At 39.6% G+C, this 15,095-nt stretch overlaps 1 protein-coding gene across 1 annotated transcript in view; it reads left to right on the plus strand.

Moving 5' to 3' along the window:
• Cnot6l (CCR4-NOT transcription complex subunit 6 like) overlaps nucleotides 1–5,993 on the plus strand; it is a 92,019-nt gene extending 86,026 nt beyond the window's left edge. The window contains exon 12 of the mRNA XM_070012558.1: nucleotides 197–5,993. Coding sequence (XP_069868659.1) covers nucleotides 197–241 — 45 coding nt within the window. The 3' untranslated portion in view covers nucleotides 242–5,993. The remainder of the gene's footprint in view (nucleotides 1–196) is intronic.
• The last annotated feature ends 9,102 nt before the right edge of the window (nucleotides 5,994–15,095 follow it).

The following is a 15,095-nucleotide window of genomic DNA, read 5'->3' on the forward strand; positions in this document are numbered from 1 at the left end:
GAGAATGATACAAAGGGTAACATCAATCAAGACCCATTGTACTTATAAACATTTGTTGAATGGTAACTCCTTTGTGCAACTACTTAAATAAAAACAATTTAAAATGTGCTTATGTACCAGGTTTTGTGTGCTTATTACATATTGTTTACTTCTCACAATAGTTCAGTAAAATACTGTAATTCTCTTTATTTTCCAGATGCAACTTTGGCCCACAGAGATTGACAGTTCATTAGCCAAGTGACACAAGTTGATGTGGGAAAGGACTATGAAACAGTCTAGGCTATAGTGCAAAAGGCCTTTCCCATGGAGCCTTGAGACCTTGCATGCCTGTGGTGTCCAGCTTCACCTACTATCATGCAGTGCCTCAGTACAGTGGGTGTTGTATTTGGCACTGAAGTGTACACAAAGTCAAGTGGCTGCCTAGCCTGAGATGGTATTGTCCTCTTTAGGACACATTTTCTCATCTGCTGGGATGGAGGAAGCTGAGACTCTAATTCTCTGAGAAGGAAGATCACTTGGCATTTGAGGGGTGTGGGGGTACTTGCCAGCTCCAAATCTCCCTGTGAAAATTGCTAAGGTCTTTGTTATGACCAAAGTGCTTCCTTCACAGTCTGATCCTGAGCACACTGATATGCCAATCTCCATCTGTTTCCCAAGGCATCAAAATCTTAGGAGAAAAAGGTTTCATGTAGCAGGTAATACTAGCATTTCTGGATTACTATAGGAAATAGTAATGTTTGACACAGAAGTACTAAACGTAGGCCTTATTTGAAAAGGCATTGTAGACAAATAAGAATTTGTCATCTGTAGTATAGACCCATTTCTTTGATGAACATTGATGCAAAACTTCTCAACAAAATTCTGGGCAATTGACTTCAACAATTCATCAAAAAATTATATAGTATTATCAAGCAGTATTCATTCCAGGGATGTAAAGCTGATTCAATATACACAGGTCAATTAATGTAATTCACATTAATAGAAGCCAAGACACGAACCACATGATCATCTCAATGCAGAAAAAGCATTTGACAAGATACAAAACCCCTTTATGATGAAAGCTCTGGAGAGACTAGGAATCCATGGAACATTCTTCAATATAATAAAGACGGTGTATGACAAACCTAAAGCTAGCGTTATATTTAGTGGTGAAAAGTTAAAGGTATTTCCTCTAAAATTGGAATGAGACAAGGATGTTCACTTTCTCCACTCCTCTTCAATACAGTATTCGAGTTCCTAGCTAGAGCAATAAGGCAAAAGGCAAACATAAAGTGGATCCAAATAGGGAAGTAAAACTCTCTTTGCAGATAACATGATCCTATATTTAAAGAGCCCCATAGACTCCACTCCCAAGTTACTTGAGCTGATCTGAAATTTTGGCAAAGTAGCAGGCTTTAAAATCAATCCACAAAAGTCAATGGCTTTTCTGTATGTCAACAATGAGAAGAGCAAGGCTTAAATCAGGAAAGCAACTCCTTTTGTAATAGCCTCAGAAGATATAAAATGCTTAGAAATTAACCAAAGAAATGAAGGACCTCAAAAATGAAAACTTAAGAAACCTCAAAAAGGAAATTAAAGCAGATCTAAGGAAGTGGGGAAAACCTCCCATGCTCCTGGATTGGGAGGATTAACATTGTGAAAATGGCAATATTGCCAAAGGCTATCTAAAAATTCAATACCCATCCATATCCCAACATCATTTTTTAATGAAATAGAAGAAGCAATCCAAATCCATATAGAATAGTAAAAGATCCTGAATAGCAAAAACAATTCTTAGCAGGAAGAATATGGCTGGAGGAATATCAATACCAAACTTCAAATTCTATTAACAAAGACATAGTAATCAAAACAGCTTGGTACTGGCACATGAACAGGCCTGAGGACCAGTGGAATAGAACTGAAGACCCAGAAATGAACCATCAGACCTATGGCCACCTAATCTTTGATAAGGGAGCCAAAAACACAGGATGGAAGAAAGCCTCTTCAACAAATGGTGCTGGCAAAATTGACTGTACATGGATAGAAAACTGAAGATACTTAATATCAACCTGCACCAGAATCAATTTCAAGTGGATCAAAGACCTCGAGGTAAAAGCAGATACCCTAAGAATATTTCAGGAAGGGATAAGGGACATACTAGGGCTCCTTGGCATACATCAAAACTTCCTAAATACCCAGAAACACAACAAATCAAAGAAGGGTTGGCTAAATGGGATTGCATTAAACTGCAGAGATTCTCCATGGCAAAGCACAAAGCAAGATAAACAGAAAGCTCACAGATTGGGAGAAGATCTTCACTAGCCATACAACAGAAAAGGGCCTCATATCTAAAAGAGCTCAAAAAATTAAATCCCCCTAGAACAAATCCTCACTAATAAGTGGGCTAAAGACATAAAAATGCTCAACATCTCTGGCCATAAAAGAAATGCAAATCAAAACAACATTGAGATTCCACCTCACCCCAGTTAGATTGGTCATTATCAAGAAACCTAAAAACAACAGATGCTGGTGGGGATGAGGCCAAGTGGGAATGCTACTACATGGTTGGTGGGAGTGTAAACTTACCTAACCTCTCTGGAAAGCACTATGGAAGTTTCTTAAAAGACTAAACATAGAGCTGCCCTATGACCCAGCAATCCCACTCCTGGGAATTTACATGACCACAAACAAAACCACTCTAAAGGTACCAATGAAACCATGTTTGTTGCAGCATTATATATCATAGCTAAGCCAACCCAGATGCCCCTCAGTAGATGAATGGATCAAGAAGATGTATATATACACAATGGAGTTCTATTAGAAACTCCATTAGAAAGAGTGACATTGTCTCATTCATAAGGAAATGGAAAGACCTGGAAAAAATTGTATTAAGTGAAGCAAGCCAAACCCAAAGAAATACAGACTACACAGTTTCCCTAATTTATAATAACTAGAATATGTATATGATATTCTTAGCAGGGGATCACAATAACTCAATGGCTGAGTGCATAGGACCATATATAATGAAGTGTAAAAAATGAACCTCAAGAATTGGAAATGTGGTTCTTATTATGTCCTATATGCAGTTATTTCTATTTTTTTCTTTCTGTTTTTGTTTTCTGTACCTTTTGCCTTGTATGTAAGCTTATCTAATCCATGGAAGAGAAAGGGAACCACAGAAACAGGACAAAGGATGAACTAATGCAACAATACTCACTAAACACTGTTGGAAATGAACTTTACAACTTTGGGGTTAGGGGTCTGAGGAATGGTAAGCAGGAGAAAATGAGGGTGGGGGTAACAATGTTTAAAAAGAAAAATACTCATTACCTTTTAAAACTGTAACCCTCTTGTTGGTCACCTTTACAATAAACAAATTAAAAAAAGGATTTGTCATCTCTTCCTGTGAATAATTTAGAAGTACCCATTAGGCATGGTTCACAGGAACAAAGCAGCTACTCTATATCAGTCAAGTGTAACAAGAGAAAGATGAAGTCAAATAGTAAATGGCAAGGCAAACCAGCGATTCATGACAAACAAAAGCCATCACCGCCATTTTAAGATAGTAAGTTGGACATTAGAGTTGGAGTTTCCAGCAGGACTGCAGCCATGGCAAGAATTTCCTATAACTGGTACTATCAACAAAGGAGGGGCATCTTTGGGGGTTGTAATCAGAGAGAAGGTTCAGAGTCCTGGAAATGATACCTAAAGCACTAAGGAGAAATTTTCTAGTTTTCCCTCCTTTCTGTTTCCTTCCATGTTTCCCAGTGGCTAAACCTCACCTGATAAAGAAACCTGGGAATGTTTGGTGCCAGTGGCTCATTCCTATAACCCTAGCTATCTGGGATGCACTCAAGAACATTGTGGTTCAAGGCCAGCCCAGGCAGAAAGACCGCCATCTCAATCAATAGCTGGGCACAGTGCGTGCCTACCATTCCATCTCATGGGAGGCTGAGCTAGGAGGATCATGATCTCAGGTCAGCAAACAAAATTGTTTGCAAGACCTCATGTTAGCAGAAAAAACTAGGTTTGGTGATGTGTGCCTGTCAACCCAGCCATGGCAGGAAGTGTAAAATGGGAGGCTCATGTCCATGGCTGGCCTGGGGAAAAAGTGAAACTCTAACTTAGAACTAATCAGAGCATACTAGTGGCATGGCTCAAGTACTAGAATGTCTATGTGGCAAGTGTGAAGTCTCACATTCAGACCCTAGTTCTACCTTCCCCAACCAAAAGGAAAAAAAAAGGGTCTGGAAAATGTTGCTTCCTTGATCCATTCAAAATAGAGAAGCAGTGGGGATTGCATGTGAAAACAAGGAAGCAATAGTGCGCAGTATTGTTCTTACTACTCAATATCCATCCTTACACCTCCAGACATTTTAAGTTCAAATGGAATGCTGCTTCATAACAGGATCCAACTCTAAGGGAATATGCTCCACTCACCAGCACATTCCTTTTTTCTTTTTCTTTTTCTTTTTGGTCGGTTATGGGGCTTGAACTCTGGTTTTGTCCCTGAGCTCTTCAACTCAAGGCAAGTGCTCTACCACTTGAGCCACAGCACCACTTCTGGTTTTCTGGTGGTTTATCAGAGTCTCATGGACTCTCCTGCCTGGGCTGGCTTTGAACCGCACTCCTTTGATCTCGCCTCCTGAGTAGTTAGGATTACAGGCATGAGCCACCGGTGCCTGGCTCACCTCTACATTTCTTAATGTAGTCCGGCTTTACCTTACAATGGAGGTATGTTCTGATGTATCATGAGATGAATTTTTCAATGTGTGACTAGCACAGAATGTACAAACTAACATAGCTGGCTGTCAGGTACTGGCATAAGACAAGAAATAGCCCTGCTGAGACACTCTGAAAATATTACAGGATGGAATAGGAGAAACCCTAGGTCTCCTTGGCACAGGCTGAAATTTTCTTAATAGAGACTCAGAAACACAACAAATCAAAGAAAGGTTGGACAAATGGGATTGCATGAAATTGCAGAGCTTCTGCATGGCAAAGGACATAGCTAGCGAGATCAATAGAAAGCCCACAGATTGGGAGAAGATCTTCACTAGCCATACAACAGACAAGGGTCTCCTATCTAAAACCTGGAACTCAACAGATTAAATCCCCCAAAAACAAATCCTCAAAGAAACAACTGCCCAATAAATAAGTGGGCTAAAGACTTACAGAGAAACTTCTCTGAAGAGGAAAGAAGGATGGCCAATAGACACATGAAGAAATGCTCAACCTCTCTAGCCATAAAAGAAATGCATAATCAAAACAACATTGAGATACCACCTCACCCCAGTTAGAATGGCAATAATCAAGAACTCTAATAACAACAGATGCTGGAGGGCATGTGGACAGAAGGAAACCCTACTGCATTGTTGGTGGGAGTGTAAACTTGTAAACTTTGGAAAGCAGTATGGAGGTTCCTCAAAAGACTCCACGTAGAGCTCCCCTATGACCCAGCAATCCCACTTTTGGGCATTTACCCAAATGTTCACAAACAAGACCATAGTAAAGCTACCAGCACGACTATGTTTATTGCAGCATTAGATGCCCCTCAGTAGATGAATGGATCAAGAAAACGTGGTATATATACAATGGAATTCTATGCCTCCATTAGAAAGAATGACATTGCCCCATTTGTTAGGAAATGGAAAGACTTGAAAAATATTATATTAAGTGAAGTAAGCCAGGCCCAAAAGAAACATAGGTCCCATGGTTTCCCTTATTTGCAATAACTGGTATATGTCTGAGACAAGCAGAAACGATCAGATAAGTTGATGTTAGGTGAAATGAACCCCAAGATAAGGACTCAGTTTTTTTTCTTTCTTGCTATTGTTTCTAACATATTTATAAGATACTTCTTTGTTGCTTTGTATGTCCCTCCCCCACGATATAACCCCTGTTTTCACTGTATTTGATGTAGGTATAATTTGTGGAGGGGAAGGTGGACCCATTGCAACAATGAGATGTACAAGACATTATATATATTGAAAAATGAACTTTACAACTTTGGCGCGGGGTGGGGGTGGGGGTGGATGGGAAGAGATGGTAAGGGGAAACAAAGGAGGAGGCAACAATGCTTGATAAGAAATGTACTCATTACCTTGCCCATGTAATTGTAACCCTTCTGTACAGTATTTTCACAATAAAGAAAAAAAAAAAAAAAAGAAACAGCCCTGCTGTAGATGTCTACCAAAGAAATACCATGACCTTTTCTCTGGCCCCTAAGTAATCCAGCAAGGATTCCTGCTTACCAAAACCACTCAGAAGCAACTTGTCAAGCCGGTTTGAAGGAATGTAGAGCCTAAGATAAAGGCTGAAGCAGGGGAGGATGGGAATGATCCAGCACAGGAAGTTCACTCAAGTTTTGTGAAGTATGTGTATACTAGATGCTGTAGATGGATTCATAGAGATACGGTAGATCTTGTGTCAAGGAAGCTTGCAAATATGACTTATAAACACTTATATAATGTATGTCATTATCCATAACAGCTGAATGCTAGTCCTTGTGTAATCTACCATCATTTCTGATAGCCACTGATTCTTTCTCTGAGAAAAAAAAGAGTATAGAAAGGTATATACACACATAGAAATTGTTATAGATAAAAGAGGCATGAAATTTCTGTAATAGCAAGCTTTTAAAGAAATTCTACCTAAGTATTCCTCTCAGAAACCCAAATAATATCCTCCATGTCCCCTACCATAAACAGTTTTCTTTAGCAATATACACTTATAGAGCAAATTTAATATGTTTGTGTTTCGTAGACCACAGACAATGTGTATGTATGTGTGAGGGGGGTGGTTTTACATGGGGAAGAAATAGCATGGTGAATCCTGCTTTGAGATATTTCTTTTAAAAATCCAATCTTTAGTTAAAGGATTTTTTTTGGAGGGGGGGGTTCTGGTCGTGGCCTGAACTCTGGGCTTGGGCACTGTCCCTGAGCTCTTCACTTCAAGGCTAGCACTCTACTACTTGAGCCACAGAGCCCCTTCTGGCTTTATTTTCTTTTTGCTTATGTGGTGCTGAGGAATTGAACCCAGGACCTCATGCATGCAAGGCAAGCGCTCTACCACTGAGCCAACTTCCCAGCCCTTAAAGTATTTTTACATAATTTTTATCCCTCACCTCCACGAAGGGGACTTCATTCTCTGGCTGAATATTTGCTATTGTCCTTAAGTTTTTTTTTAAATAGGTCATGGAGCCTGAATTCTGGGTCTGGGTGCTGCCCCTCAGCTCTTCAGCTCAAGATTAGCACTCTACCACTTGAGCCACAGTGCTGCTTCTGGCTTTTTCTGCTTATGTGTGGCTGAGGAATTGAACCCAGGGCCTCATGCATGCAAGGCAAGCATCTACCACTGAGCCACCTTCCCAGCCCTGTCCTTAATGATTTGTGAAATACCTATGATAGCTCAGATAAATCAGAAAGTTTTGAGTGTAGACACTATTACAAGCTTTACAAGGAAAAAAAAGAAAGGACTGTATGTTCTAAACATGGGACTTCTTTATCCTGTGGTCAGGGAGTTAGATTCAGGCATTGACCTAAATGTGCCACTTCTCTTAGACCTGCAGACTACACAACAGGCTAGCCAGCTGTTCTTGAGGAGTCTTGTATTTTTTTAACTTAATTGTAAGAGTGATGTCAGTGGGGTTACAGTTTCATACGTAAGGTGACGAGTACATTTCCTGCTGAACATTGTTACCCCCACCCCTTGTTTTTTCCCCACTTTCCCTCTGCTCTGACTGCCCTTCCTCTCAAGTTGTAAAGTTCATTTCCAAGATGGTATCTTGTGAATATTGCTGTTGCATTGGTTCACCCTCTATCCTTTGTCTTACCATTAGGAGTCTTGAATTTTATCCACAGGACCAAGCTTCTTCATAAACATCTGGCTCACTGCTTACCAACTATGTGAACTTTAATGCTACATTCAATTCCCATTGCAGGCTGATCCTTGGCAGTTTTTTTTTTTAAAGGGAGAGAACAGGGAATCATAAATCCATTGGGAAATGCATAATGAAGCTTAGGGAGGTAAATAAACATCAGAGTCTAGACACTTTGTAAACTCATTTTTTGGAGAGTAAGGCCACTTTTTCTCCGATCTTTGCATAATGTCCTCAATAAATTTTTATGAAATGAATTTATTAAAGAAGATTTAGAAAGCTGGTGGCTTACGATTGTAATCCTAGCTACTCAGGAGGCTGAGATCTGAGGATTGCAGTTTAAAGCCAGCCCGAGCAGGAAGTCTTATCTCTAATAAACCACTCAGAAAACTGGAAGTGGTGCGTGGCTCAAGTGGTAGAGTGCTTGCCTTGAGCTGAAGAGCTGAGGGACAGTGCCCAGGCCCAGAGTTCAAGACCATGACTGACAAAAAAAAAAAAAAGATTTAGAAATATGACATCCCTTAAATAGTTGAAAGTTGCTACATGGAAGAGGCATCAATTCTCTGTAACAATCAACTCACACCCTTCTTCCCCTTAAGATGACACAGAATAAACAGAGATCTTAACAGTGTAATTTTTAAGAAGTGGAACCACATAAAGGCTTCTTGCTAACACTTCTAGATGCTCTAGTAGAGGAAAAGTGATTTTGTAAAATGATAGGCTCAATTACCACTAATTGGCCTCCCAACTTTGCTATATTTGGAATTATACAATTTTTAGTTATCATTTTTATTGAAATATTGATGTTCATATACATTAATAAAAATGTTTTCACAGTATTCCAAGAATGGAAATATAACTAAGGGGATTTGGAACAGACTTATCTCTAGGGCTCTTTTAGTAGGTTGGAAAACTTAGGCAGACATAATGAGTTTATGGATACAGAAAAACAATGTCATATTGTGATTAACAAAAAGCTAATCTATATATGTATACATACATATATATTATAATCTATACATATATGTTCATAAGTTGGGACTGGAGGAAATGTAGTGACTAATTTAAGTTGACATGGAAACAACTTTGAATTTTAATGGGAAGGGATGGAAAGGGGAAACAGAATCCATGGAATCTGGCGGAAGCACATTAGTGGAGTAATGAGCCCAGAAACCAAAGTGGTCCTAAACATCAAATTAATGATCATGGTCTTCACGTTCCTCTTCCTTTCTGTACTACTCAACCATAATAACATCCTTTTTTTTTTTTTTTTGTAAGCTTTCCATTCTCTTGGCTTCTGTTACCCCTCAGAAGAATTAAACACGATCTGAGCCGGACACTGGTGGCCCACACCTGTAACCCTAGCTATCCAGGAGACTGAGATATGAGGATTGCGGTTCAAAGCCAGCCCGGCAGGAAAGTCCATGAGACTCTTATCTCCAATAAACCATCAGAAAACTGGAAGTGGTGGTGTGGCTCATGTGATAGAGCGCTCGCCTTGAGCTGAAGACATAGCACCCAGGCCCAGAGTTCAAGCCTCACAACTGACCAAAAAAAAAAAAAAATCTGACCTCCTCCAGGACCAGAGTTCAAGCCCCATGACTGACCCTAACCAAAAAATCATTTCATCTTTGCTAATCTTGTTCTTGTTCCATTTCTTTCTCTACTATCCTTGAATTTTTTCCAACCATCAGCCCTTCTTGCTTCCTTTCCTTTTAATTATTCTACCAGTCATTGCTATTTAGATAACTGTAATGTCTGTCTCCACTCCTGATCTCTTTCTTTGGCTTTAGCCTTCTATTTCTAACTGCCTTGTTGGAAATTATTTCGAGTTAACTTAATTAAATGACTACTTAACCATTTAAAGTTAAGTGAAACTTTCCATCATTGGGTCTGTTCTTCCTCTAGCTAGGATGAAGAAAAGATTCCTGTTAGGACTGTTCTAAAGTTTGGGAAGCCATGGAAAGAAAGAGGGAAATCACATCTATTAAGATGAGTAATGAGCGACCTGATAACTTCTTTCTCCTCTATATCTTATTAAATACAGACCTAGGATTACTAGTTAAAAAGTTATGAATAGTTTATTTACTATGCCGTTGTTTTATTTGTAATGAATATCTATAAGTTCTGTACTAAATTATTCTGTCAACACTGTTTATACTTTATTTTAGGCTTTTAAGTCTATCTTATGGATATTTGGGAACTTAATATACAATTGGGAGGTGTGTATTTGCTGCAATAGGATAAGGGAGCTAATAATATAACCATAGAATATCTATTGATGTATGATATATAATATATACTGATAATATAATCAAGTATGGGAGCTCATAAAATCAGAAATCTTAATCAATTACCTAGAATCTATACATCTCTGTATAGGTTCCCCTCAAATTCCAAGGCACAGTGGATCAGCTTAGAATGGAACATGATGACGATTCCACTTTCTCTAACATTACCTAGAGTTATTTCTGATCTGATTACATTCAGAATCCTAATGAAATGACCAGAAATGGCTTTGTCTAGTAGGACTGGTTTATGTTATGAACACCTGTTGTCTAAATGCACATTAAAGCTCTTCCAAGTAGATGCCATTGACTGACTGTGGAAATGCTCAGCTGTTTGGAGGGACAAGTGTTATGTCATGTGGGCTCACAGTGACTTGCCACATCCTGAAAACAAATGCTAGGGAGAGGAATAAGAAATCCTTCCAGCATGTGTGCCAAAGGACAGAATGCCTTGCATGATGGCTTTTAAAAGCAAATATGTTGCTTTTTATTATGTTATTAAGGCTTTTAAAAGCAAATATGTTGCTTTTGTATTACACAGCAATGGGAGCATCATCTTCCAATGGAATTGTCTATTCATAGGCCATAACTTTTTCTGTAGTGACAGACTGGTCTCAGATATATGAAGAAGAGCCTTGATGAAGAGAGGCAATGGAGAAATGTTTGCTCTGTTCTGCTTTTCTACTTTCCTTATCTACAACTCAGAGAGGTGCCAAAGAGAGGCTCTGGGGTGACTTAGGAAAGAGGTAGAACGTGGAAAAGAGAAATTGATTTTTCCTTGTTTTGGTGTGTGTGTGTGCCTAAACTGGGGCCTAAAACACAGGGCCTGAATATGATCCCTTAGTTTTTTCACTCAAGGCTGGCATGCTACCACTTGAACTACAGCTCTACTTCCAGCTTTCATTGGAGAAGTCTCATGGATTTTCCAGCCTGCTCTGGCTTTGAACCATAATCTTCAAATATCAGCCTCCTGAGTAGCTAGGATTATAGGTGTGAGCCACCAGCACCCAGTTTTAAAGGTTGGTTTCTAAAAAATAAAGAGAGTGGTGCTCTTAAAGAATTGGTAAAAGAAGAAAAAGTTCCAGAACTAGTGGAAATAGTGAAATGGTTTATTTTTTCTTGTCACTGGTGTTTGGTAACATGCTGTATCTACAGCAGGGCTATTATTGTGGCATTGCTTTGTTACTATTCAGAATGTATACATGCTTGCAAAACCAATGCTATTTCTTTATGTTTTTAAAAATATGTGTAGAAAAAAGTGTCATGAAAATTAATCAAAATGATTACTACTTTTTTTTTTTTTTTGGCCTGTCCTAGGGCTTGAACTTAGGGCCTGGGTACTGTCCCTGAGCCTCTTTGTACTCAATGCTAGTGCTCTACCACTTGAGTCACAGCACTGCTGCTGGCTTTTTTGAGTAGTTAGTTGGAGATAAGTGTCTCACGGGGATTTTTCTGCCTGGGCTTGCTTCAAACGATGATCCTCAGATCTCAGCCTCCTGAGTAGCTAGGATTATAGGTGTGAGCCACTGGTGCCTGGCTTGATTATTACTTTTTAAAATTCATTTTTATAGTCTGTTCTTTTCCTGTTTGACTTTGGTATTTCTCAAGGTTCATAAACATACTTCAAAATCACACAATATTATGATGCCTTTCAAAGTGCTTTAATTGTGGTTATCACTTGGTTGAATTTCATATTTCATGGATTTTTACATCGCTTCTAATATTTTTTCTATTGTAGGCTGAAAGTAACATAAGTAGGTTGGAATTTTTGTTTTCTAACACCAAATCTTACTTTGCTAACATGTTATATAAAGAATTTAGGTAATACGTAGCATATGCAAAACTCTATGTAAAAATTTACATTTCAAATCTGTCTGCACCACTAAAGTCCAGGGAGCTGGGAGTTAAACTCCTAGCAGATGGTGGGGCTGCTAACGATATTGCTGACTGAGCATGCCAGGAATTTAAAGACTTGCTTAAACAGGGTTAATATATGGCCTGTGGGAAGACAGCTGGGTTGGAACAGACTTAGAGGTGAGGAGGTTAGCCACATTTCCCTGAAAACAGAGGACATGCCAGAGTCAGGATCAGTGAAAGCCATTTAGGGAAAGGAAAAAGCATAAAGGTTCTATTTAAGGGAACAGCTGAATGAGAGGATAGATGGTGCTAAAGTAGCACTGAATAACTACCAAATAAGGAGAATGGGGGGGGGGGGAATGAGACAGAAATAAGCATGGCAGAAGACTACCTCTACTCTACTCTTAGGTAGGTGGAGAGACTACCTCTAGTCCCCTTTCCAGATGCTGGGTTTGGTGCCTCATGCTTTTGAATGGTATCTGGATGTGTCTTAGGGAGCTTTGATCTTGTCAGGCTATTAGCCTTCATATGGCTGTCAGTAAAAGGACAGATAGATACTGTGAGATTTTTTTTTTTTTTTTTACCATATTGGAAAGTGTTAACTTCTTGGAATTGAAATCTTACCTGAGACAGTGGCTGATATCCACTGTAGTCCAAATCCTGTAGACACCTTAATTGTCTATTCTTAGTAGAACACTGTGAGAGGTGTTTATAGAGGCTTAATTTTTTTAAAGTACAATAAGGGCTGCAGATGAAGGAGGAGGGAGAGGGAGGAAGAGGAGGACAGAGAGAGAGAAGGAGAGAGAGAGAGAGAGAGAGAGAGAGAGAGAGAGAGAGAGAGAGAGAGAGAGAGAGAGAGAGAGAGTTGGGGGGGGTGTAAAGCAGTTGCCTTATAAGCACCAGACCTAAGGCCCTAGAATAAAACAACAACAATAAAAATCAAGACAATCTCAGCTTCTAGGTAACTTACCACACAGGTATGGTAGACCCAGGAGTCACAGATAAACCCATGATAATGCAATGTGACTAAGAAAGCTGGTGCTGAGAAAGTGGTAGGATGCTCAAAAGTAAGAGAGCGAAGAATCAGTGAAGACTGGTTTATAAGGGATGTAGGAAAATATTATCATAGGTGTAGGAGTCATTATTAGTGAATGAAATACATAAGTACAGGCATCAAAACCCTGTCTCTCCTCCTCCTCTTCCTTACACAAGAACTCTAAGATGTTCTCTTGTCCTCATATATCTCATGTTCACTGTATGGCATCAATCAATATGTGTTCAATAGATTTTTCAATATGAAGTCTACCACTTGAGCCACAGCTCCACTTTCAGCTTTTTTGGTGCTTATTTGGAGATGAGAGTTTCATTAACTTTCCTTCCTGGGCTGGTTTTGAACTTCAATCCGCAGATCTCAGCCTCCTGAATAGCTAGGATTGCAAGTTTGAGCCATTAGCACTGGGCTTCAAGACCCCATTTTGTAAGGCCTACAGAATGATGCAAAGAATGAAGAATAGTTTGGAGTTAAAATTTCTATTCATTTCCTTGTTGTGCTGCTTTTAATAAAGTTTTCAATCTCTATTTTTCTTATCCAAGAAAATGAGGAATATAAGAATAGAGCTTGCAAAAATTCTGTAAGGATTAAAAAGGCAGATGTGTTAAATATACTTGCCTAGTATGGTTGGACCTGCTTTTCCTTGTCTTCCTACAACTCCTTCCCCCTCCCCAACAACTGTTTATGTAGCTGCTCATTGCCTCCTTTGTAACACCAGGTGGCAACATTGTCCCATTCTTATATTGAAGGCTATTCACTGAATCCTGTTCATTGAAGATTCTTTCTTTTTCTTCTCCCTCTTTTCTTTCTCTTTTCTCCCTTTCTCTCTCCTCCCTCCCTCCCTCCCTCCCTCCCTCCTTTCCTCCTTTCCTTCCTTCCTTCCTTCCTTCCTTCCTTCCTTCCTTCCTTCCTTCCTTCCTTCCTTCCTTCCTTTCCTCTCTCCCTCTTTTATCTTTCCTTTTTTTCTCTTTTCTTTTTCCTATCTTCTTTCTCTATTTTTCTTTCTCACCTCCTTCCTCTCTTTCTCTCCCTTCCATCTTTTAAGTAGAAACTGTGTTCCAGAAAGTGTGAATAGGGCAATAGGAATAAAGCCTGGAAATAGTTTGATGTACCTGCTATGTTTCTATATTGGTAGCAGCTGTGTACAAAAATGCCATCAAAAATCTGTTTATGCCAACTGAGAAGACTTCTGCTGTGAACATATCCTTAGATTGGTCAGCTAAATGAATGCAGTTATTTAGTACTAAATACAGCCCTCATATGAAACTCTGAAAAGGCTGCTGGAATTTGTTTACTACAGACTCAGAACTGCTGTGCCACATGATGGCCTGAGCCAGCCCTGGTTTGTGCCTGATGTCCCTTTTAGTTGTCATGTTGCGTTGGTTGCAAGATTAAGTTAAGTGGCTGCCCTTTTCAGAATATTAGCATGGATATTCATTCTGAGAGAGGGACCAGTCTTAGGACTCCTTTGTGAGCCTACTAGGGCTTATATCACCCAGCTGCCTTGGCATTCCTCCCCCTCTTCTTAGATTGGATTCCTGATGGACTCAGAAGGTTGCTTCTTTAAGAGGACTGGCAGATTGGCAGCCTGGGAAAGAGGGGGCCAGGACTTACCACGCTCTTCTTTCTGTGGATAGGGTAGAGCTGCTGGCCTTACAAAGTTGCCAGCCTGCCAGCAGCCAAAGCCAAGCAATAGGAGACTCCCTAGGGGCACATAGGGACAGAGCTGCATGAAGTTACTTGGGACTCTTCCTAGAGGTGAGCATGTCCTCCACGGCTGGACTACTACGATGTTGTTGATAAAATAAAGCAACATGCACAAGATTAAAAAAAGAGACTGAGTACAAGTTTTTTAAATATGTTTTTTATTGTAAAAATACTGTACAGAGAGGATGAGAATGAGGACATTTCTTATCGAGCATTGTTACCTCTCCTTTGTTTTTCCCCTACCATCTCTTTCCTCTTCCCTCCCCATATCCCTCCTCCCCCCCCCAAGTTGTAAAGTTCATTTTCAACATAGTGTCTTATACATTTCATTGTT

The sequence above is a fragment of the Dipodomys merriami genome, unplaced genomic scaffold (assembly GCF_024711535.1).
Source record: "Dipodomys merriami isolate MVZ:Mamm:240054 unplaced genomic scaffold, mDipMer1.0.p SCAF_9, whole genome shotgun sequence".
In the NCBI taxonomy this organism is placed as follows: Eukaryota; Metazoa; Chordata; class Mammalia; order Rodentia; family Heteromyidae; genus Dipodomys; species Dipodomys merriami.